Raw genomic sequence first — 25790 nt, 5'->3', positions numbered from 1 at the left:
CTTGCCAATGCAGGGGACATTACAAATTCTACTTTTGAAAATAAAAGATAGGAAAGAGTTCAATTTAATATTCCACTAAAAAAGTAAATAATTTACAGCCCCTAAGCCTTTTGGGCAAAGCAGGCCTATCTTTGCAATATTTATTTGGGCTTCTATTTTCTTGAAGGAATGAAGTCATGCTAGACAGGAAGGGGACACAAGATAAATATTGGTGTGTTGGCTGCTCTAAGATTAGTGGCCTTCAGGATTTAAACTTGATCCCAAATCCTTGAATAATAAGTACGTCAGCATTTGGAGAAGCCTACAGGTCTTGAACATAAAGAGCCTGCTTAACTCTGGTCGTGAACACTCAGAGGCTGAGAACAGAAATTCAGTCCCACTTAATGCTCCCAACTTTAGTTTTCACGTTAACTGGCAAAGTGGAGCAACTTCACAGCCATAATAGCATGGACTCCTCCAATCACTTCCTCACTCTGGCTTCATAATAAGATGAGATCTGTGTGAGCCTCTGCAGTTTACCATCCTGTGCTCTGCTCACTGCCTGGACTAAACAACATGTGCTGAATAAATCTACACAAGATACTGTCCTCACAACAGTCTTGTGAAACAGGAAGGGCAGCAGTCATTCCCATGTCACAGAAGAGAAGTTCCCAGACACCATGTTGTCTTCCTCACTAAGCTTCATTAGGCACTGAGCCTGTGCTAGGTGCTGTGAATTATTAACCTGCTTAATGCCCACAATACCAAGATATTGGTAAGTGTGTGAACAGTATCCTCATTTTACAGGTAAGAAAATCAAGACACAGAGAAATTAAATAACTAGCACATAAGTATTAATATAACTATAACTGGCCATTACTATTAGTAACTAGTAACAGGACTGAACCCAGCCAGCTGGTTCCAGAGTCCACGCTTAAGACCATGACAACATCCTGCCTGGAGATTTGCTTGTCCAGCAGACTCTACCTGCTTTGGCCTCAGTCACATGACTAGTTGATGACCAGGCTGAGGCTACACTTGTCCTCCCTCCAGTCACATCCCTGCCTCGACAGGCCCTGTCAATCATCACCTGTGAGAAAACAAAGCCACCCTGGGCCTCAGCACAAGTATCACCAACTGAACAGAGTGGGCATGTTCACTAAAGAACTAACTCTTCACAGAAACCCATGTCAGGAAGCTGTCTTCTGAAGCAACACAGGTCAAAGGCCTCAAAGGAAGCAACCACTGGGAAACCACTGTTACTTAATACTGAAGAGCCACCTGCTATGTACCATGAAGTGAAGTGAAGTGAAGTTGCTCAGTCGTGTCTGACTCTTTGCGACCCCATGGACTGTAGCCTATCAGGCCCCTCCATCCATGGGATTTTCCAGGCAAGAGTGCTGGAGTGGATTGCTATTTCCTTCTCCAAGCTATGATCTAGGAAGACAAACATCATTTGTGGGGAAATCTAAAATATTTGTCTGCTAAATGGTGGACTGTGAGATTAGTTGTTTGTCAGTTGTTTCATTTGCTATTATTTTCTCCCATTCAGAAGGCTGTCTTTCACCTTGCTTATATTTTCTTTGTTTTGGAGAAGCTTTTAATTTTAATTAGATCCCATTTGTTTATTTTTGCTTTTTATTTCCAGAATTCTGGGAGGTGGATCATAGAGGATCCTGCTGTGATTTATGTCGGAGAATGTTTTGCCTATGTTCTCCTCTAGGAGTTTTATAGTTTCTGGTCTTACATTTAGATCTTTAGTCCATTTTGAGTTTATTTTTGTGTGTGGTGTTAGAAAGTGATCTAGTTTCATTCTTTTACAAGTGGTGACCAGTTTTCCCAGCACCACTTGTTAAAGAGATTGTCTTTACTCCATTGTATATTCTTGCCTCCTTTGTCAAAGATAAGGTGTCCATATGTATGTGGATTTATCTCTGGGCTTTCTATTTTGTTCCATTGATCTATATTTCTGTCTTTGTGCCAGTACCATACTGTCTTGATGACTGTGGCTTTGTAGTAGAGCCTGAAGTCAGGCAAGTTGATTCCTCCAGTTTGATTCTTCTTTCTCAAGATTGCTTTGGCTATTCGAGGTTTTTTGTATTTCCATACAAATCTTGAAATTATTTGTTTTAGTTCTGTTGAAAAATATCGCTGGTAGCTTGATAGGGATTGCATTGAATTTGTAAATTGCTTTGGGTAGTATACTTATATTCACTATATTGATTCTTCAACTCAATTCCAGAAAAATAAACGCCTAATCAAAAAATGGGCCAAAGAACTAAATAGACATTTCTCCAAAGAAGACATACGGATGGCTAACAAACACATGAGAAGATGCTCAACATCACTTATTATTAGAGAAATGCAAATCAAAACCACAATGAGGTACCACTTCACACTAGTCAGAATGTCTGCGATCCAAAAATCTGCAAGCAATAAATGCTGGAGAGGGTGTGGAGAAAAGGGAACCCACTTACACTGTTGGTGGGAAGCAAACTAGTACAGCCACTACGAAAACAGTGTGGAGATTCCTTAAAAAATTGCAAATAGAACTGCCATATGACCCAGCAATCCCACTGCTGGACATACACACCAGGAAACCAGATTGAAAGAGAGCACATGTACCCCAATGTTCCTCGCAGCACTGTTTATAATAGCCAGGACATGGAACAACCTAGATGTCCATCAGCAGATGAATGGATAAGAAAGCTGTGCTACATATACACAATGGAGTATTACTCAGCTGTTAAAAAGAATACAATTGAATCAGTTCTGTTGAGATTGATGAAACTGGAGCCGATTATACAGAGTGAAGTAAGCAGAAAGAAAAACACACAATACAGTATACTAACACATATATATGGAATTTAGAAAAATGGCAATGATGACCCTGTATGCAGACAGCCAAATAGACACAGATGTGTATAGCAGACTTTGGACTCAGAGGGAGAGGAAGAGGGTGGGATGATTTGGGAAATGGCATTGAAACATGTATACTATCATGTAAGAATCGAATCACCAGTCTATGTCCGATGCAGGACATAGCATGCTTGGTGCTGGTGCACGGGGATGACCCAGAGGGATGTTTGTGGGGAGGGAGGTGGGAGGGGGTTCATGTTTGTGATCGCATGTACACCCGTGGTGGATTCATGTCAATGTATGGCAAAACCAATACAGTATTGTAAAGTAAAAGAAAGTAAAAATAAAAATAAAAAATAATAATAATAATTTTTAAAACAAAACAAACAAAAAAAAAATGGTGGACTGTGAAAGAGAATAGGGCTTCCCTGGTGGTTAAAAATCTACCTCTCCTGGAGGAGGAAATGCAACGCACTTTCATATTCTTGCTGGGAAAGTCCATGGACAGAGGAGCCTGGTGGGCTACAGTTCATTGGGTCACAGAGCACAACTTAGGGACTGAGCAAGCACGCACGTACACAAGATGAACTATGGAGGACAAGGAAGACCCCTGACTAGAGTGTACGGGCACTGCTGCCAATTTCCGCATCACCAAGAGGAAACCTGATGCTTGCTGCCTACTGCGCTAAGTTGCTTCAGTCATGTCTGACATCTGTGCGACCCATAGATGGCAGCCCACCAGGCTCCGCTGTCCCTGGAATTCTTCAGGGGAAGAACACTGGAGTGGGTTGCCATTTCTCTCCAATGCATGAAAGTGAAGGGGCAGCTCACCTGATCAAACCTGTTCACATCGTTGGACAGCAGGTTGACTATCTGGCCTGTGGTGGTCTTCCCCATGGCCGAGCTACTCAGGCAAAGTGACTGAAATAAGACAGGGAGACAGAGAATTGGATTCCTAAGTGATACCAAGTCACTCTAAGAACATAACAAAATGAAGCGTGTTTTCCTGGGATCTTGCCTGGTGTCAGGATGACAGCAGGGACCCTGCTATCATCCTGCTATCATCTCTCTATGGACCCTCCTTCACCATTTCTCTCCTCAGTGTGGCAGCAACCTTGGCCACAAGGATGGCAAAGGGAGGAGAGGGAGGTAGAGGCAAATCCCCCACCCAGTTTCTCAGTGAACTTGGACATTCTTGAAGTGTAAAAGGTGTAGATTTAGACTTAGGGGTCAAGGCCTGGCATGCTGCGACTCATGGGGTCGCAAAGAGTCGGACACGACTGAGCAAATGAACTGAACTGAAAAGTAATTTTGAGGCAAATTATATGAGAGTAGAGAGACTGCATTAAGGAAATAAAATAAGAGACTTGGACTATAAATCTGGAATCAATCACTAATTCTGGGGGTGATGTCATTTTAACACTTTGTGTTTAGTTTCTTCATTCTAAAGAGTATGGAATCTTCATCCTGAAGAGTATGAAATGGAATCTTCATTCCCTTTCATTCTGAAATGAGTATAATGCTCAAAACACTATTCCTGTGAGGAACCTCTGTTCTTAATGCCAGTCTTCTGAATTTAAAAAACACAGCCTGTGTTTCACAGTCCCTTTATTTGGCAAAGAGCTCTGAAAAATGCCCTAGAAAGCTGAGGAACCTGAACAGACACCACGACTTGCTTCAACAAACCATCAAGTGGAGGCTTGATCCAAACAAAATGTCATGGTTCATAAAAACTTCTCATTTAGTCCTTGAGTTAAACAGAAAACTCAGCAATCAAGTGTGAATGTAAAACAGTATAGCTGTGATGGAAGACAGTATAGCAATTCCTCAAAAAAGTAAACATACAATCAGCATCTAGTACAGCAAGACCACTTTTGCGGATGTACTCAAAAGAACTGAACACACAAACCTGATCTTTTTGCACACCTGTGTGCAAATGTTCACAATAGCCAAAAGGTGGAAATAACCCAAAAATCCACTGACAGATGAACGGATACAACAAGGTTGTATAGAACTATAAGGGAATGTTATTCAGCCTTAAAAAGAAATTAAAATCTAGCACCGGCTTCAACATAGATGAACCTTGAAGACATTGTGCTATAAGACCTAAGCTAGACACAAAATGACAAACACTGTGTGATTCCACTTATACACAGCATCGAAAGTAGTTAAATTTGGAGAGAGAAGTAGAATGGTGATGGATGAGGGGAGGGAAGTTCTGAACAATGTGATACTTGATGTGAATAAACAGTGTACTTAAAAAGAGTTAAGATAGTAAATGTTTTATTGTGTATATTTTGCCACAATTTTAAAAATCAATGATCAAAAGCCAAAAGTAATTTTACCAAAGCTGTGGAAATGTGAATAAACGACAAGTCATTTTTACATACGATACCTCCCGAAAGATCATTCCAAGTTCAGCTGAAAAGAGCACTAAAATGCTGATTGGGGCATTTTAGGAAGCTGCAGATGTGCAGCCTTAGAGAGCTCCTGGAGATGTGCTCCAGCCTGGAATCCATGGTGCAGACAAATTACAACTCTGAGCTTAGTAGCCATTCCATTTCTTACACCCACCCTGATTTCTTCCCGGGACCAGGGATTAGAAGTTGAATAAGAACCACAAACATTCAGAGTTGGTCTGTAGCATCAGATTTGCTGGTACTAAGGAATCAGCCCACCTGTAATCTGCAAAAAAAGATGTCTTATTCCTACACTTCAGCAGGATTCTAGATGCAAGGCTGGTGCTAGTGCTAAGTCACTTCAGTCATGTCTGACTCTTTGCAACCCTGTGGACTGTAGCCCACCAGGCTCCTCTGTCCATGGGACTTTCCAGGCAAGAATACTGTAGTGAACTGCCATTTCCTTCTCCAGGGGATTTTCCTGACTCAGGAATTGAACCCAGGTCTCCTTCATTGCAGGCAGATTCTTTAACATCTGAGCTACCAGGGATGCCTTAGATGCAAGACTAGGCACAAGGAAATTTGTCTTTCCCACATTTCTTGAATTTCGATTAAGTCTATGGTTTAACCTCTAAAATTCCTAACTTCATACAGGGACAGTTCTTTCAGGCATAATCAAGCCAGCAAATGAACACCTTTGGGAGAAATTTACATTCACACAAGCATATGTGCCAGGTCAGATCAGATTTCTCAAAGGTGATGTTCTGAAGTGTTAGTTGGAAAGAAGAAAGACAGGTGGACTATGGCTCACCTGTACAGCTAAGAATAAGCTTTGACTGAACCATCACCTTACACCTAGCTTAATGCTTTCACAGTATAGTTCTGGTGAATTCCGTGCATATTCATGGGAGCTAAGCATGATCTAGGAAGACAAACATCATTTGTGGGGAAATCTAAATATTTGTCTGCTAAATGGTGGACTGTGAGATTAGTTGTTTGTCAGTTGTTTCATTTGCTATTATTTTCTCCCATTCAGAAGGCTGTCTTTTCACCTTGCTTATATTTTCCTTTGTTTTGGAGAAGCTTTTAATTTTAATTAGATCCCATTTGTTTATTTTTGCTTTTATTTCCAGAATTCTGGGAGGTGGATCATAGAGGATCCTGCTGTGATTTATGTCGGAGAATGTTTTGCCTATGTTCTCCTCTAGGAGTTTTATAGTTTCTGGTCTTACATTTAGATCTTTAGTCCATTTTGAGTTTATTTTTGTGTGTGGTGTTAGAAAGTGATCTAGTTTCATTCTTTTACAAGTGGTTGACCAGTTTTCCCAGCACCACTTGTTAAAGAGATTGTCTTTACTCCATTGTATATTCTTGCCTCCTTTGTCAAAGATAAGGTGTCCATATGTATGTGGATTTATCTCTGGGCTTTCTATTTTGTTCCATTGATCTATATTTCTGTCTTTGTGCCAGTACCATACTGTCTTGATGACTGTGGCTTTGTAGTAGAGCCTGAAGTCAGGCAAGTTGATTCCTCCAGTTTGATTCTTCTTTCTCAAGATTGCTTTGGCTATTCGAGGTTTTTTGTATTTCCATACAAATCTTGAAATTATTTGTTTTAGTTCTGTGAAAAATATCGCTGGTAGCTTGATAGGGATTGCATTGAATTTGTAAATTGCTTTGGGTAGTATACTTATATTCACTATATTGATTCTTCAACTCAATTCCAGAAAAATAAACGACCTAATCAAAAAATGGGCCAAAGAACTAAATAGACATTTCTCCAAAGAAGACATACGGATGGCTAACAAACACATGAGAAGATGCTCAACATCACTTATTATTAGAGAAATGCAAATCAAAACCACAATGAGGTACCACTTCACACTAGTCAGAATGTCTGCGATCCAAAAATCTGCAAGCAATAAATGCTGGAGAGGGTGTGGAGAAAAGGGAACCCACCTACACTGTTGGTGGGAATGCAAACTAGTACAGCCACTACGGAAAACAGTGTGGAGATTCCTTAAAAAATTGCAAATAGAACTGCCATATGACCCAGCAATCCCACTGCTGGACATACACACCAAGGAAACCAGAATTGAAAGAGACACATGTACCCCAATGTTCCTCGCAGCACTGTTTATAATAGCCAGGACATGGAAACAACCTAGATGTCCATCAGCAGATGAATGGATAAGAAAGCTGTGCTACATATACACAATGGAGTATTACTCAGCTGTTAAAAAGAATACAATTGAATCAGTTCTGTTGAGATTGATGAAACTGGAGCCGATTATACAGAGTGAAGTAAGCCAGAAAGAAAAACACCAATACAGTATACTAACACATATATATGGAATTTAGAAAAATGGCAATGATGACCCTGTATGCAAGACAGCCAAATAGACACAGATGTGTATAGCAGACTTTTGGACTCAGAGGGAGAGGAAGAGGGTGGGATGATTTGGGAGAATGGCATTGAAACATGTATACTATCATGTAAGAATCGAATCACCAGTCTATGTCCGATGCAGGACATAGCATGCTTGGTGCTGGTGCACGGGGATGACCCAGAGGGATGTTGTGGGGAGGGAGGTGGGAGGGGGGTTCATGTTTGTGATCGCATGTACACCCGTGGTGGATTCATGTCAATGTATGGCAAAACCAATACAGTATTGTAAAGTAAAAGAAAGTAAAAATAAAAATAAAAAATAATAATAATAATTTTTAAAACAAAACAAACAAAAAAAAAATGGTGGACTGTGAAAGAGAATAGGGCTTCCCTGGTGGTTAAAAATCTACCTCTCCTGGAGGAGGAAATGGCAACGCACTTTCATATTCTTGCCTGGGAAAGTCCATGGACAGAGGAGCCTGGTGGGCTACAGTTCATTGGGTCACAGAGCACAACTTAGGGACTGAGCAAGCACGCACGTACACAAGATGACTATGGAGGACAAGGAAGACCCCTGACTAGAGTGTACGGGCACTGCTGCCATTTCCGCATCACCCAAGAGGAAACCTGATGCTGCTGCTACTGCTGCTAAGTTGCTTCAGTCATGTCTGACTCTGTGCGACCCCATAGATGGCAGCCCACCAGGCTCCGCTGTCCCTGGAATTCTTCAGGGAAGAACACTGGAGTGGGTTGCCATTTCCTTCTCCAATGCATGAAAGTGAAAAGTGAAAGTGAAGTTGCTCAGCTGTGTCCAACTCTTAGTGACCCCATGGACTGCAGCCCACCAGACTCCTCCATCTGTGGGATTTTCCAGGCAAGAGCCCTGGAGTGGGGTACCATTGCCTTCTCCAAGAGGAAACCTGCTCACATGCAATAGCCAAACACAGACCGTGAGATGTCAGGGCCCTGGATTCACACAGCCTAGAGATGAATAAGACTCTGTTCAGGGAAAGAAGAGAAGACACTTCACGTTTTACAAGGAAAACCATTCCTAAGAAACAGAAGCTCTAGATAAGTAGCAACCAGGTAAAAGAGGCAATAATTTTGATTTAAATTGTTTGGTTTTAGTTTTCAATAAGGATTTTATTTTTTAATAAAAATTATACATATTTAAGGTGTGCAACATAATGTTTTATTAAAAACACATTGGAAAATGATTTCTGTAGTAAAACCAATTAACATATTCATCATCTCATGTAGTTATCATTATGTGTATATGAAGTGAGATCACTTAAGATCTACTCTCTCAGCAACTTACAAGTATACAATACAGTTAAGTAAGGATTTGAAAAAAAGCAAACAACCGAGAGCAACAAGATACCCAGGAACAAGTTCATACAGAGCCCTTTAGCTCCTGACACAGTGAATCTGTGGCAATTTCTTTATAATGACACCTGAAATTCTTACTCCTTTTATATTAGCTAATACCAGCATAAATTATGAAATAATTTTATGGCATTTCTCAATAGAAAATCACTGAACACACCAAATCAAGTCTTATTAAAACTGTTATAATGCATACTAAAGACAAAAAGGAAATACTGTATTATGAAAATAACTTGAAAGAACAGCAACAAATTCTCTCCAAGATTATCAAAGACAATGGAAAATTTCAAGTTTTGTCCCAAATATCCAATTATTTTCTTTAATACCATTTTAAAAAAGCTTAACTATAGAATATAGTGAGTGAGTCTGTATTTGGTATGGATTCAATTTATATGTTTATTTAGGTAACACAATTTTACTGAATATGATTAGTGCAGTGAAAGTCGTTCAGTCATGTCTGACTCTTTGTGACCCCATGGACTATACAGTCCATGGAATTCTCCAGGCCAGAATACTGGAGTGGGTAGCCTTTCCCTTCTCCAGGGGATCTTCCCAATCCAGGGATGGAACCTAGGCCTCCTGCATTGCAGGCAGATTCTTTACCACCTAAGTCACAAGGGAAGGCCAAGAATACTGTGTTGGGTAGCCTATCCTTTCTCCAGAAGATCTTCCCAACCCAGGAATCAAACTGGGGTCTCCGGCATTGCAGGTGGATTCTTTACCAACTGAGCTATCAGTTGAATATGATTTGATGGGCCATATAAAAAAAAATTCCATTTCTCAAACACATTCCATTCTCCTAGGTTTAATTTTATAGATCCAATCACTGAAGTTCACTTTCAAATACAACTTTGATATAAATGAAGGTTTTAATGAACAACAACAACAAAATTTCCATAAATACTAGTTTGAGATTTAGGGATGAAAACACTGAAAGTCAATGTGATACTTTTGATACTTATTTTTTAATTAGATTTTGTTACAAATGTAATAGATACTATGCAACAGCCTATGGCTAGATGTTGAAGGCAGCCTTGATCTGATCTCAATAGAAAACTTTCCATTATATATTGGTAAAGTTTGCTTAAACAACAAAAAGCTTGGCTAGATACAAATAGCAAGCTTCTCTGTTTCTGTTCAGTCGGTTTCAACTCTTTGCAGCCCCATGGACTCTAGCCTGCCAGGCTCCATGGCATTCTCCAGGCAAGGATACTGGAGAAGTTTGCCATTTCCTTCTCCAGGGGCTCTTCAAGACCCAGGAACTGAACCAGTGTCTCCTGCATTGGCAGGCTGATTACCACTGAGCCATCTGAAAGCCCGAGCACACTGCTCTAGTAAGGTATAAATGATCCTAGTTACAAATTGTTTAATTTACAGAGAACTTTCCCAAAATGTCCTTGATGCTTCAGGGGAGGTACATATTGTGTTACCGAGTGGCACTCACCTTGCGGTAGATCATATGACACACGGCTACTCTCAGCCTCATCCCCACACGCTGCATGTGATAGAAGTACAAGTGGTGCAGAACAGCCCACACGAGCACACAGGCGCTCAGCCCTGCCGCGTAGCCGTAGGCTTCATGCAAAGCGTCAGAATCATTGGGATCATAGTTTTCAACATAACTAATCATTTTCCCCAAAAACATGGGCTGAACTACTCTGGTCCCTTCCTAAATGAAAAAAAAAAAAAAAAAAGCCTTAATTAGAAATGCAAGCCATATCAATTTTTTTAACACAAGTTTTACTTATATTATTAGCATGTTAAAAAGGCATTTTGACAAAATGCTACATCCACGGCTAATCAAAAAAAAAAAAAAATTTCCGGATCTACTCTTTTCTATAAGATAAGCAGACAATAGTTTTAACCTTAAGCCCAAATGCTTTAGTACACTGTGCTTAGTACACTCTGAAATCTCTGTACTTTAGATATTGCAACCAGTACTTTAGAATGCATTTGGCAAAATACCAATTAGACCTTAAGATGAATAAGAACAAAAGTGGCAGAGGGTAAGAAATTTGCTTCCATAAACAAGCCCTGCTGTCAGCCTGTCCCTGTCCCTTGTACTCTCAACATCCCAGCCCAACAGTAAGTCATGCACAGGAGACATGCTTTTAGCATCTTCTGTTTAAGAATCTTTATAAACTGAGACACTGGCATAAACACACCCACTGTCTCCCACCCTGAACTGCACATGTCTATAGATGAAGAGAACAAAGCCCAGCCTCTGCCAGAGTATCACAAAGAAAGCAGGCTGGGGAGGTTCCCAGGCCCCTGCCCCCATTAGGCTCTGTGCCATTATGTCTCTACCCGCTAGAAGCTGGGATGTTCCCCAGAGTCAAAAATTAAACATGGCAGAAGTCAAGCTAAAAAAAAAAAAAAAAAAATGATGCTCCTGTGGGTTGCCATCAACCACACACTGAAGGTGCTGGTTTGGAAGAAGCATTACCAATCGTCTCTTCCCCAAGGCAAAAATTAAAATCCTATACCAACAAGTTGGAGAAAATTGAGGCTTACCCCCTGAGTAAGACTTAAGGAAAACAATTTTCTTTCCCAAAACTAAAGGAAAAAAAAAGTGCAACACTTGCTCACTTTGCCAAACGGCCACTCCAACACACAACCTAATTCTTCCTTCTTGAAGGTCCCTTTCTCCCCGAGGAAAACCAAACACTCAATACAAATCCAGGTCACCAAAAGTAAACACCTTGGCCCTCGACATCAATTCCTCCACAGACTTCTCAAAAGACAAAAGGCCAAAAGTATGGAAATCTTCCAGGAACTCGACTTTGGAACAAGATTTTCCTTTTAAGCAATCTCTCCTTACTAACACAGATATGATAATCAACTGACAGGCTTAGCTTTTGATAGCTCTCTTCTGTCTGAGTTGAGGAACCCACATGCAAAAGGAAGGGAAACAGAATCCAAAACATCAAACATGAAACACAAGTAAATGCATTTTCTGCTCAACTAGTGCCCAACTAGGATATTTACAGAAAGCTGTTCCCATTCCTCAAATGGATGTGACATTAAACCCCAAGATTCCTGTCTTGCTCTGCACACACACACACCCACGTGTTCACAGGCTGCCCAACTGCCTCACCTCCCACAAGGACACGAAAGGCTTTATCTACTACAGAGACGAGATCACTGTTTAGCTGAAAAATTATGAGTATGATGATCAGATCAGAGTAGGAGCATCAGTTCTCAAAAACACAAAAGTCACTGTCTGTCACATTTCCAGCAAGCCCCATCATTCACCCCTAGAGGTTCTAAGAGCCCCTCACACTGTACACTGTTAAACAGACTTTGTATAGACTTCACTGAAATAGAAAACTGGAGGCTCACACAGGGAGGCAAGAATGTCAGCCCAGGTATGGCCGAGGGCAGTCCATTGCTGCAGCCTACAAGCCTGGGGCTTTCCACCAGAAGCCAGCACTAACCATGTGCCATCCCAAATGGTCCCAAAACTTGTGATTTTCTTTGGGAATCACTGTTGCCTATTATTTAGCTCTTCATTTGAGCCTATATGGATATAAATACAAGAGAAATAAGAGTAAAGTCACCAAAGAGAATACTGATAGATGCAACAAATTTACCAAGAAGGAGCATGAAATAAAGGCCGGTCATTACTGCCTTGGTGTCTGGAATTTTCTGCTGAGAGTCAATATTTAATAACCCAGTTGAGCAAACAGCCTCATTAAGGAGTAATACCATGATCTTCCCTGATGGCTAGTGGTAAAGAATCTTCCTGCCAATGCAAGAAACACAGGTTCTATCCCTGGTCCAGGAAAATACCATACGCCATGGAGCAACTAAACCTATGACCACAAATTATGCCAACAAGTCCTAGAGTCTGTGCTCCACAACTAGAGAAGCCACCACAGTGAGAAGCCCAAGCACCATCACTAGAGAGTAGCCTCCGCTTGCCACAACTAGAGAAAGCCTGGTTGCAGCAATGAAGACCTAGCTTAGCCAAGCAAACAAAGACCACAAAAAGATGGTAATGAGGGGAAGGTGGTTTCTGAAAGGCTCCTAGTCCATCTGAAGCCAGCGTGATGCTGCTGCTGCTGTTAACACCCTAGCCACTTCCAGCCCATAGGGGACATGGTCACCTGGACTCTACCCTCATTTATGATCCCATCTGACTTACCTGCTGCAGGAAGTTCTTAGCATCCTATTTATTTATTATGATTTCCCAGCTGGTGCTAGTGGTAAAGAACCTACCTGCCGACGCAGTAGACTTAAGAAATGCAGGTTTGATCCCTGGATCAAGAAGATCCGCTGGAGAAGAGCATGGAAACCCACTCTAGTATTCTCGCCTGGGGAATCCCATGGACAGAAGGAGCCTGGTAGGCTATAGTCCATAGGGTCACACAGAGTTGGACATGACTGAAGCGACTTAGAATTTACACAGGCCAAGTTCAGGGTGCATCTGTCTAAGACCTTGAAGACAAAGCTCTCAAGACAAGCCTTCCTGACCCTGCACAAGCTCATTGAGATGATCAGGCTCATAAAGCAGAGCACTGAGATGGAAACTCAAGCTGTCCTTTAAGCTTCCTGTGACCACGGGCATGCTATATAACTACTTGGACTCAGTGTCCTCTATTCTAAAATGCAGATTATATGATACCTAAAACTTTGCTGAGTCAGCCAAAGGAATAAAAGTGATATTACACATAAAGCACTCATAGCAGTTCCTGGTGCATAACTTTTTTTGAGTACTTACTATTGTTTGGGTGTGTGTACTCAGTCACTAAGTCATGTCCCACTCTTTGCAACCCCAAGGATTGTAGCCTGCCAGGTTCCTTTGTCTATGGGATTTCCCAGGCAGGAATACCCAGGAGTGGCTTGCCATTTCCTTCTCCAGGGAGCTTCCTGACTCCAGGACCGAACCCATGTCTGCTGTACTGGCAGATGGATTCTTTACCACTGATCCACCAGGGAAGCCCCACTTACTAAACTAATATACTTCTGGGGTCACCACCATGTCTACTGAGTTTGAGCCCTTGTTACTGCTAACAGTACTTCTGGTACTACTACCGAGAATGAGACCCCCTATTCACCAGGTCCTAGACTCCCCACTTCTCTGCCATGACTGCCCAACAACCAACCTCCTAAAAAAGGGGCCACGGCTCTACCAGTTGCATGTCCATGTCCCTAAGGCAGCACTAAGGGACCACAGAGAGCATGAGCCATCCAGGTGAATCTGCAGCAGACCTCCAGCAGGCTCAGCCAGAACAGGTGGGCTGATGGCACTGTGTCCCCAGGCACTGTGTCACTGGGGGATCTTGACCCAGGACTTTCAGGGTCATGGAGGTCAGTGACCTTACAGCTTTCTGCCTTTGGTTTGCCCTGCACATCCCCTCCTCCACCCTCTGCCAATGCCAGGCTACCAGGACTCCTCCTTCAGCCATCAAACCAGCCCCATGGTCAGGACAGAAACCAGCATGGTTGGTGCATGGATTCTCCATGATTCATGATGAAGCTGGAACTCCTCCCCACAGGGTCTCTGGCCTGGATGACCTGATCCATGGGAAGGGGGCAGCCCACGGAAGGGTGTGCACTTGTGAGCTCTGGCTGCTCCAGACCAGATGCAGAGCCCCGGGTTCTGTTCCACTGGAAGGGGATGATGCCTTTTTAGGACACCATTTATCAGATGTGACCTGGGCAAGTGTACAATTACTTACTGAGGGTCTGTAAAATGTCTTATGTTACTGGGGCTCGGGGTTCAAGTTTACTTCCTCCAAACCAGGAGGCACATATTCCTTGAGGTTGTAGGATCTTTTTTCGGTTAAGGATCACTTTTAGCATTTATATCATTTATTGAGTGCTAACAAGATCCTAATATGGTATAAAATATATTGACACTATGTTTTAAGGGTTAAAAGGAAAATATTCGATTGGCCAAAAAGTTCATTTGGGTTTTTCCATAAGATGTTATGGTGGTTCAGTGGTTCAGAACCCACCTGCTAATGCAGGGGATATGGGTTCAATTCTTGGCCTAGGAGGACCCCACATGCTATGGGGCAACTAACCCCGTGTGCCACAACTACTGAGCCTGTGCTCTAGAGCTCCCCCAAGCCACAACTACTGAAGCCCATGTGTCCTAGAGCCCTTGCTCTACAACAAGAGAAGCCACTGTAATGAGGAGCCTGCACACTGCAACTAGAGAGTAGCCCCTGTTTGCTGCAACTAGAGAAATCCCACGCACAACAATGAAGGCTCAGCATAGCCAAAATGAATAAATAAACAATTTTTTCAAAAGATACAACCACTGAGCTACATCATATTTCCCAGTTGAAATTTAACCTCAAACCTTAAACCACTGACCTCCTTCCACTCTTGTCCATCTCAGTACTGACTTCCATATAGTGAAAAGCAATGCACCATATGTAAAAGCTTTTACCTCAAAAAACGTAAAAATTCCCCAAACTACGTAGGAGCTCCAGTAACACTTCATGATTGCTTTTGTTAAAGAAGGCTCCCGTGCATCTCTCTGGGCTCTCTCAACTTCTCGATCCCAGTGCCTGCAATGAGATACAAAGCACAGTAAAGAACAGCGTGTCCACCAAAGGGAAAATGGGGCATGGGAGAGAGACCAGCCTGCACTATAGGGCGCTCTGCGGCTGCCGCATGGATGCCGGCTAACTGTTCACAGGTCTCCTGAAAGATGAGCCAGGTAGACTCTGAAGTATCAGAGAAACAGGCCTTGAGGGAAAAGTTCCAGATTCTGGAAACAAGTTCCTGTCAAGCTTTGCTGGACTCACAGGTCATGAGCAGCTCAGGAGGGCAGACTCCCTCCTCCAGGGGCCCCACCTCCAGGGACAGAGCTCGGCCTCCAGGGCCGTGGCTGCGGGCTCCCTCCACATCCACAGATGCACAGGAAACACGGGCTCCCCTAGCCTCCAAAGTGGGCTAAGCCTGGGGTCAGCCTGAGGGGGTGTGTGCAGTGTCAGGGGAGGAGGCTCAGAAGAAACCAGAGGAAGGCAAAGCTTCCTGGCCCGCACCTTTAGCCCCATGCGGAAATTCTCCCTCTCCCTCCCCTTCTCCCTGCTGCCTCTGCTCACCATTGCAGCTCTTCTCCAAGGTACTGGGAGCGATCTTCTGGAAGCACCGAGTACATGTCATCTTGTTTTAATTTCCGTTTGTGACCAATTTTAAACAAAGGGTTTAGCCAGCTGTTAAAAATTAAAAGGAGAGTCACATATATCCAAATTACACATCTCTGTCTAATTAGATCCTATATTCATGGGCATTGGAAAAAATACATTTTAAATACATAGAGATATAGGAGAAAAATAGATATGTGTTTACACACACACACACACATATATATGTATACATCCTAATTCCATACACTGAGAGGCCCTAAAAGGTATAACACACTGGTAGCAAAGAACATTCCAGCCAACCCTCAGATCTTGGGGTTTTATTTTCTTTCTATTTTTAATATACATGGTTACAATTTTTTCTCTTGTGGTAAGAACTTTTAAGGTCTATTTTCTTAGCAGCTTTTAAACATGCAATAAAATATGGTTAACTATTATATAATCACCATACTGGACGTTAGGGCCCTATAACTTATTTATTTTATAACTGGAAGTTTCTGCCTTTTAGCCTCCTTCACCTAGATCTTGACTTTTTAATATCCTTTTTCCCTAAAAGGAACGAAGTTTCCTTGAAGAAATGACTGGTTCTAAGGTTGGGGCAGTGTGTGTCAACACCTGATCATTATTTTTATTTTAATGTAAATGCCTGACATTAAGTTTTAGAGACATCCACTTTGTAGACATCCATCTCCAATGAACACGCACCAGATACACAACTAGATAAAGAGCCAGGCCACCCCACCCATGAAGTTCCCGCTTTTAGAAAGCTCTGGTTGACCTGATAACAGACCATCTCACTGTCGGCTTCCTTCTCCCTTCTCATACTTTAATTGCCACTCTTATTTTTTTTTAATTCACCAATAAAATGTGAACCTGTGACATCCTAGACACCTGACACTCCAACCCCCCAAAAGGCAGAACCCCAAGTCCAGGCTTGCTCATGAGCTCTCTCTCTCTACCCAGGACCTCGCTATGTCACCCAGGTGTGTTAACCTCCAGGACATGTGAGTGATACATCTTGTCATTTCAAAGTTCCCTGATGGTTGTTGCTGAGACACCAAAGACCCAGTTCAGGCACAACACTGGCTCCAGAAAGGGAATGTCTGTGGGGGCTGCTTAACTAGTACTGGCCCAGGTAAGCACAGTCCCAAGCATTCCCAGCAACAGCAGCACTATATACAGGCTGAAACCGATAGGCAGTGAAAGTCCAAGATGGGCCTGGGACATCTTGGGCCATAAAATAAGGAAACACTCAAGGAATCATGAGGATGTGTAGGAAGGACAGTGAAGCCAGCTTGAATGGCTCTCACTAGTCAAATCTGGGATACTTTGAGAATCAAAATCAATAAATGACAATGAATTATAATTCTTTAACTAATGAAGGAACCCATAAATCCTTGCTACTGTATAAACAGGAGAGAATAAATGTAGGCAAACAAAAGGAACGATAAAGTCAGAAAATAATCAATAGAAGTTAAATCTAGTGCATGAAAATTTGATGTAGAACATGATATTTATATAATCGCAACTTATCTGCAAATTACTTAATATAAATGGAAAAAAACAGTAACTGTACAGAGGATCCCCTGAAAAAGACCCTATTCAAATCCATTTATGCATTATTTAAATGATAATAGCTAATATGCAGAAATAGCTCAAAGATGAACATCATTTTATTGATCTTGCCAGGGTAAGCAAATTTTCAAAGCAAATTTTCAAAACCCATGGAAGAGAGATCACATTTCTTTTATTCCACTTTTCCTAGGACAGCATGGGTACAGAAGAAATGTTCAAGAATTATTTATTGAATGTATGAATGTCCATGAATCAATAAAGAAGCAATAAGAGAGACTGGACTTCAGATTTTGCTAATCTTGGTACCTTGGCACCGCTAAAGCATCCCAGCCCAGGAGTCAGAAGGCTGAACTCTAGATGTAGCAGTGTACTGAGGACCCAGGGCCACAACTGTCCTCCCATTTCCTTCTCCACTCCAGTTCAGCATCTCCATGACTTTTAATATCTCTATTATCAATTTCCTTTCAAAGCACAAGTATAAATCTGTGAGCTTTACCATAAGCAAATGTGAAACATGGTAGGCCATTTATCCTACAGTCATTCCTCACAGAAAACACTCAGGGAATTAGCACTGGGACTTACCGAGATGATGACACCCTGCCCCAAAAGGCCCTCTTTAAAATTACTCTTGCACATAATTTTAAAATTCTTTAAAATTTAAAAGGCTCAAAATTAGTAATCCCTAGGGAAATACAAATCAAAACTCTGAGACATCATGCACGCTCATTCACTGATTCACGTCTGACTCTTTTTGACCTCATGGACTGTATGTACCCCACCAGACTCTGTCCATGGGATTTCCCAGGCAAGGATACTGGAGTGCTTTTGCCATTTCCTTCTCCAGGGGAACTGCCCAACCCAGGGATTGGCCCCTGCACCTCCTGCATTGGCAGGAGGGTTCTTTACCACTGAACCATCTGGAAAGCCCCACTGAGACATCACCAGACACATATTAGGAGGGCTACTATGAAAATAAATAAGAGAAAATAAGTGTTGGCAAGGATGTGGAGAAACTGGAACCCTTGCATACTGACAATGGGATTGTAAAGTGGTGTATCACAAAGGACAAATATTTTATGCATTTACACGAAGTCCTCAGAGCAGTCAAATTCTGAGAGAAACAAAGAGGCCCTGTGGTAGCCTGAGGCTGGGGGCAAGGGAAGTGGGGAGTTAGTGTTTTAATAGCACCAGTACAGGATGAAAAGAGTTCTGGAAATTGGCTGTACAGTAATGTGCAGAGAGTTAATAATACTGATCTGTACGATTAAAAATCGTCCAGATGGTAAATTTATATTGTGTGCATTTTCCACAGTTTTAAAAAATTTAATGAGAAACAAAAATGGCAACTGATGTGCCTCATTTGGAAATGTTCCTGTGTTAGAGTCTAGACTTTGCCACTTCCGGTTATATGACCGCGAACTAGCCACATAACCTGTTAGTATTGGCCTCTTGAAAGTGCGGTGAACACCTGAAGAGAACACCTCCCTGGGATGCTGAGAGGGTCAGTGATGCTCTGAACAGGACAAAATCCTGCCAGACGAAGAGCAGCTGTCACTACAACAGTGCTCTTGAGTAATCCCATGTGGATCCCAGTAGAAAGCCTCATAACTTTGATAGATGAGGTTACAACAATAGCAACACTCAACAGGAAGAAGAAATATTCCTTTTCTTTTCTGGTGAGGATTCAGCCAGTGAAAAGCCATGGACTCTTTGTTGAATAGCCCTCTCAACTTCCATTTCCCTGTTATAAAAGTGCTCTCCATCTCTTGCCCTTTGGGGACTTACACATGGGGTCACTCTGGTTACAAAGCTTGAACTACAATTCTCTGCTGATCCCAAATAAACTCATCTTTGCTACAGAAATATCTGACACTCTATTTGTTTCAGGTCAAGAGAGAGAAGGGAGTCTACATGATCGGGGGGTCCCATGGAAGACTCAGAAAGGCAAATTAGCCACTTGACACATCTGAAAAGACGTAGCCTGGTACCTCTTCAAGCTGAGGAGATGCAGGACTAGAAAGAGCCCCCAAATCAAGAATAAACTACAGGAGATAAATTTAAATTTGTTAGGCAGTTTATTTTGCCAAATGATATAGAAGTAAATCTGAATACACCTTTGATATGTTTTACATCTTGGTTGAGGCCATAGCTATTGTATAAAATTACAAAAACTCATTAAACTGAATATTTACAGGGAACAGATTAAGGCCAAAGAGCCCTGCAGAGCTCACGCAGCCTCCATCTACAACATGTGGATCTCTCACTGTTGATGAACAACAACTGGTATTCTGAAAATGCTGCAAAGAATCCTAGCTTGAAATTAAACATTTCTATGCTTTTACAATTGATAGTTATTAAGGGCCTTACAGGACCAACCTCCCTAAACTATCTCAGCCCTCAGTCAGTTCACATCTCCCTCATGTCATCAGCTTCTTTAACAAGAGTCTCTAGAAAGTCTGTTTTGACACCAGTGGCAGTTTCCACATCCACACTCCCTTTGCAAGGGGACAGTTCACTGACTGAGATGTGGCCAGTGTCAGGGGAGCGAGGATGTAACCACTCCCTGATGGCCAAGTGCATTTAATCCAAGGCCCTGCTCCATCCTCATCCCTGAGGACAGGTCCTGCACTCAACCTACCCCCTCAACCTGCTGGCCTCTGGGATGATGGTGGAGAGAAATGCAGAGCTCACCCCAGAGGCTGCAGTGAGGACAGTGGGGACATCACCAGGGAGAGTCTCAGCAGACTGGACACGGTTCATAAACTACATCACTTATTCACATTAATGGGGATGAGGAGAAAATGAACTCTTTTGGGGGAAAAAACAGATCCCTATCATATCAAATACTAAAAATAATTCTGTGAGCTGTGCTTAGTCGCTCAGTCATGTCCAACTCTTTGTGACCCCATGGACTGTAGCCCACCAGGCTCCTCTGTCCATGGGGATTCTCCAGGCAAGAATACTAGAGTGGGTTGCCTTGCCCTCCTCCAGGGGATCTTCCCAACCCAAGGATCGAACCCAGGTCTCCTACATTGCAGGTACATTCTTTACCGTCTGAGCCACCAGGGAAGCCCAAAAATATTCTAGCTGTCTTTAATGTTAGAATTGAAACAAGAAAAGAGCTAAAATAAAATGTTTACAGAGATTTAAATGATGCTAGGATTTTTAAAAGACATATTACAAAAGCAACAGTAGAAACCAAAAAGAAAAGCTCACTATAATTAATGACATATAAATTAAAACCTCTAAACTGACTTAAAGGACAAGTGAAAACCTGAAAAGTATTATATGCACTATTACAGGTTATTTCAAAAATATAAATGCCTCTTAGGAAAAAAATCCATTAATAGACAATTCAAAGAAAGACAAATAAATGGTCAAGAGACACATTTCTCTTTACAAATCAAATAGATTCCAATTAAAACTGTTTGAATTATTTTTAAATTTAGACCTAGGGGAAAAAAATGCAATTTAGGTACTCAAAGTTGGCAATGAAGTAAGCACAGTAGGGCTGTTAAGAGGGGGAATTGGTTCAAATCTGATGGAAAAAAGCCTGTCACCAATTACTCTACTTCTGGAAATATAGAAAAAAGATGCATCAAAATATATGGTCATGGATATACATCACATCCTTGTTAGCAATAAACTATGTTAAAAAAATTGAAAGACTGCATACATTTCAATTAAATACCACATTTGACAGAAACAGACTCACAGACTTAGAGAAGAATCATGGTTGCCAGGGAGTGATGGGGGCAAGGGATAGTTAGAGAGTTTGGGAGAGACATGTACACACTGCTATACTTAAGATGGCTAACCAACAAGTATATACTGTACCTACTATACAAGACCTACTGTATAGCAGAGGAAACTCTGCTTAGTGTTATGTGGCAGCATGGATAGGAGGGAGTCTGAGGGAGAGTGGATACATGTATATGTATGGCTGAGTCCATCTGATGTCCACCTGAAACTATCACAGAATTGTTAGTTGGTTATACTTCAGTAGAAAATAAAAAAGTTTAACTCAGAGAATAAATAAAAAAGTATCACATTTTGAATATTATTTAATGCTACAAATAAATGTTAACCATTGAAAATTAAGAAGGAATTGGGATTCAAAGATATTTAATTTTATAGAACAGTGTACATAACTAATAAAACACTGTAATGCAATAGTATTCCAGTAAAAATTAATTTTAAAAACCAAAAACTACAATTTCTATTAAAAAATAAAAGGATAACTGTGAATGTGCATAAACATTTCTAGGAGAAAGATGGAGAAACAACCAAAATACCAACAAGTGTACTTAGCTAATAGAAATTAATTATTCCTTTCTTCTTCTTCTATAGTTTTAAATTATTTATAGAAATAGAAAAATTTATATTATTTTCTAAAATTCAAAACAACTACCATTAGCTATAAGATATGACTTCTTTTAGACCCTAAATCCAATGTGTGCTGTGAAAACACTAAAACCCCAGAGAGGTAATTTGTATAAAGTCAGAAACCTAGTTACTGGCATTAGTCACAAGTTTAGAAAGCAGGTGTAATGTATGGATGTGAGAGTTGGACCATAAAGAAAGCTGGGCACCAAAGAATTGGCGATTTTGAACTATGGTTGTGGAGAAGACTCTTGAGAGTCCCTTGGACTGCAAAGAGATCAAACCAGTCCATCCTAAAGGAAATCAGTCCTGAATATTCATTGGAAGAACTGATGCTAAAGCTGAAACTCCAATACTTTGGCCAACTGATGAGAAGAATTGACTCATTGGAAAAGACCCTGATGCCGAAGAAGACTGAAGGCAGGAGGAGAAGGGGACAAGAGAGGATAAGATGGTTGGATGCTATCACTGACTCAATGGACATGAGTTTGAGCAAGCTCTGGGAGTTTGTGATGGATAGGGAAGCCTGGCATGCTGCAGTCCATGGGGTCACAAAGAGTTGAACACAACTGAGTGACTGAACTGAACTGAAATGTGAGAAAAGGAAACTCCCAATGAGAAGATGAAAACTCATTTCTTCTCTCCAAGGTGGACCATGTCTCTGGGCAGCACTTCCTGCCTAGGCTCATTTCAACTTTCCCCGGAACAGCACGTGGGGGACACAAGGACACCACGAAGATAGCTCAGACTTTACATACAGGACGGTGATCATGGTCAATGTCTCACTTCACAAAATCTGGGCCCCTTTTTAAAAGTTAACATTGAAGTAACATTACCAATGGGAGGATTAAAGCAGAAGCCAGCCTCCACCTTCCATCACAATCACCTGGAGCTTGTTTAATCCCCATTGCCAGGGTTTCTAACTTTCCAGAATTGGTCTAGAAGGAGTGCGGCGGGGGGGCGGGGGGGAGGGGTGGTGGATTTCTAACAAGCTCCCAGGTAAGGAAGATGCTACAGGTCTGAGAGCCATATTTTGAGAACAGTCACCCTAAAGCTTGATTATAGAGATGTTTCACATGCATCATCTCCAGCAGCAAGAACTTTAAGAACTTCCATTGAGAGACTCCTGCTAACAAAACCAAATGTGTCTTTAGAATTTACTTCTCTCTGCATTTAAGAACAAAGATCCCAATAGAAGCAGCTCAGTGTAGCAGTTATGTACAGGTGACAAAGACTTCGGGAACCAGACTGCTTGGTTTGGGGTCCAAGTCTTTCACTACTAGCTGTGTGGTGGTAGGTAACTTACTCAACCTTCCAGAGTTTGAGGAGAAAGGATACATGCATATGTATGACTGAGTCCCTTTGCTGTTCACCTAAAACTATCACAACATTGTCAACTGGCTACACTTCAATGTAAAATAAAAAGTTTTTAAAAATTACTCAACTTCTCTGCTTCGGTGCCTTCAGGTGTGAAATAAGAGGTACCAGCTCCTTCTGCTCCAGCAGGAAAACTGGAAATGGGTGTCTACCCAAATCAATGAGAAGTCCTCACCTTTCCATTTCCAGGCACATGCACTTAGAAAATCTACAAACAGAACATGCCTGGAGAGTTCCTGGCTCTGCCTAAAGTTAAGGAGATGTTTGCTTGCTTCATTATTATTTACAGTAACCATACCATATTCCTTCTTCAAGGCCTCTCTTTGCTTGCTTCTGCTGCTGCTGCTTAAGTCATTTCTATGGGATCCCATGGGCTGTAGCCCACCAGGCTCCTTGTCCATGGAATTCTCTAAGCAAGAGTATTGGAGTGGGTTGCCACACCCTCCTCCAAGGGATCTTCCCGACCCAGGGATCGAACCCAGGTCTGCTGCATTTCAGGCAGATTCTTTAACACTGAGCCACCAGGGAAGGCCCCCTCTTTCCTTAAGGACCACCAAATGGCCAAGAGATGTAGCTGCACACACTAAATACACCACAATCCAAAAAATCATAAGAGCTTCCATCCCATGGGGGATTCCCAAGGATCTCCCATATAAAAAGTGGAAATATCAGAATCTATGGGAAAGAGGAATGGCTTAGGGTCCAGGAACAAAAGATCTAATAATTCAAGTAAGATTAAAGTCCAACTAGTTAGTAGTTTCAGTTACTACACAGAAAACTTTAGTTAAGAGTTTTCCCTCTCTGAGCTGTTTTTCATCTGTGTGTTTCCTCCCAGGTCAGGGATCCTTTAGTGATTTCAAAACCATAGGACATGTGGGCAGGATCACCTACCTCAAGACAATGCACTGCTTCTCTAAAGGCTAGATATTTGGATAAGACCCCATAGGTTCTTCAGGGACCCCATCCCCAGAGTGGTCCTCCTCAAAGGTGGAAGTGGAAATATTCACAGTAAGGAAAGGGGATGGTCAAATACATAACTCCAGTCAAGGCTTTGTCTCCCAGGCAAAAGCAAAACATAGTTAAGACTAGTATAGGTCAAATACATAACTCTAGTGGAGGCTAAGTGTCCAAGACAAAAGCAAAACATAGGCCAAGAATAGTAACCCCATTCATTACATAAAAAGTGTTTTTACACACATGAAATTTGTTACAACTAGGTACCAGGACATACAGTGAGAGAGACACACACAGAGGGAGAGGGAGACATGGTCATAAACCCACAGACAGAGGGAGCCTGGTGCAGTTGGAACTCAGCTGTCACCTAAAGAATATGGGAAAAGGTGGGGACATTGTTGGAAGATGACAAGGATCCAGAGCACTAATTAGATAAATGAAGCTGTTCATAACCTGTTTTCTTAGCGGGGAAACAAGGGTGCCAATCTAGTTCAGAACTGAGAATTCCTGAGCAGTACTGGGGAAGGCCACTAAGGATGGAGAGAGAGAGAGAATGAGAGAGAGAGTGATGTTGAGGTGAGGCGTGCACTCCTCGCTGGGCAGCCTAGATCTCAGCCTCCCTGCCTCCTGATCCTGCCGCTGCCCCTCCTGCTCACAGGCATAGGAGGTTGGCAGGCGGTGAGCTGGAAGGCAGGGAGACCCTGTACTCGGCCACCAGGTCACTCTCCCAGATCCTGCCGCCCCTCCCCGCAACCACTGAACCACTGTCCAGGAAGCAGGCAAGGACCTCCCGCGGCCAGCGTGAAGTGACCCCACCGGCTACAAGCAGCCAGCGGAAAGCGGAAGCGCTCCCTCGCCCTGGCCCTGGCCCTGGACCGTGTCAGCCCCTGAAAGGCGCAGGCGGCGTCAGACACTGGCCCTGAGGCAGCGCGGTTGTCAGCCCAGGCGGTCTCTCACCAGGACAACAGCTGGGAGCAGAAGTTCGCGCCCTGCAGCGGGTTGGGCTTCCCCATCTTGCCGGCGGGGGCGGGCGCGGGCCGGGGCCGCGCTGCCCTGGCGGCGGAGCTGCTCCTGGAGGCGCCTGCGGGGAGGCTGGAGGCTCAGTCCCACCGCGGTCCTCTCTTAGGGAGACAGACCCACCGGCTCTGGGAGTGAAGCACTGGTGCTCTGCCAGGCCCTGACCTCCCTTGGCCTCCCTCTCCGCGCCTCTGCTCCTGGGGCCTGGAGCGGTGGGGGCCCCAGGATCAAGGGGCGGCCAGGCAGACCCTGTCAGGGGCCACACGCAGGTGTGAGATGAGGCTGCAGGCGCAGCTGATGGAGCCAGTTAGGGAAACTGCGCACACAAGGTGCCCGACAGAGGCAACTACGTTTAGGCACCGGGCT

The 25790-nt window shown here is 42.6% G+C and overlaps 1 protein-coding gene across 1 annotated transcript in view; it reads right to left on the bottom strand.

Moving 5' to 3' along the window:
* LOC108637249 (multidrug resistance-associated protein 4-like) overlaps nucleotides 1-25420 on the bottom strand; it is a 121177-nt gene extending 95757 nt beyond the window's left edge. The window contains 5 exon segments of the mRNA XM_018056291.1: nucleotides 3670-3759; nucleotides 10457-10681; nucleotides 15416-15536; nucleotides 16077-16187; nucleotides 25365-25420. Coding sequence (XP_017911780.1) covers nucleotides 3670-3759; nucleotides 10457-10681; nucleotides 15416-15536; nucleotides 16077-16187; nucleotides 25365-25420 — 603 coding nt within the window.

This window comes from Capra hircus, chromosome 12 (genome assembly GCF_001704415.2).
Source record: "Capra hircus breed San Clemente chromosome 12, ASM170441v1, whole genome shotgun sequence".
Taxonomy (NCBI): Eukaryota; Metazoa; Chordata; class Mammalia; order Artiodactyla; family Bovidae; genus Capra; species Capra hircus.
The sequence above is the reverse complement of the archived record's forward strand: the minus strand, read 5'-3'. Positions and strand labels throughout refer to the sequence as shown.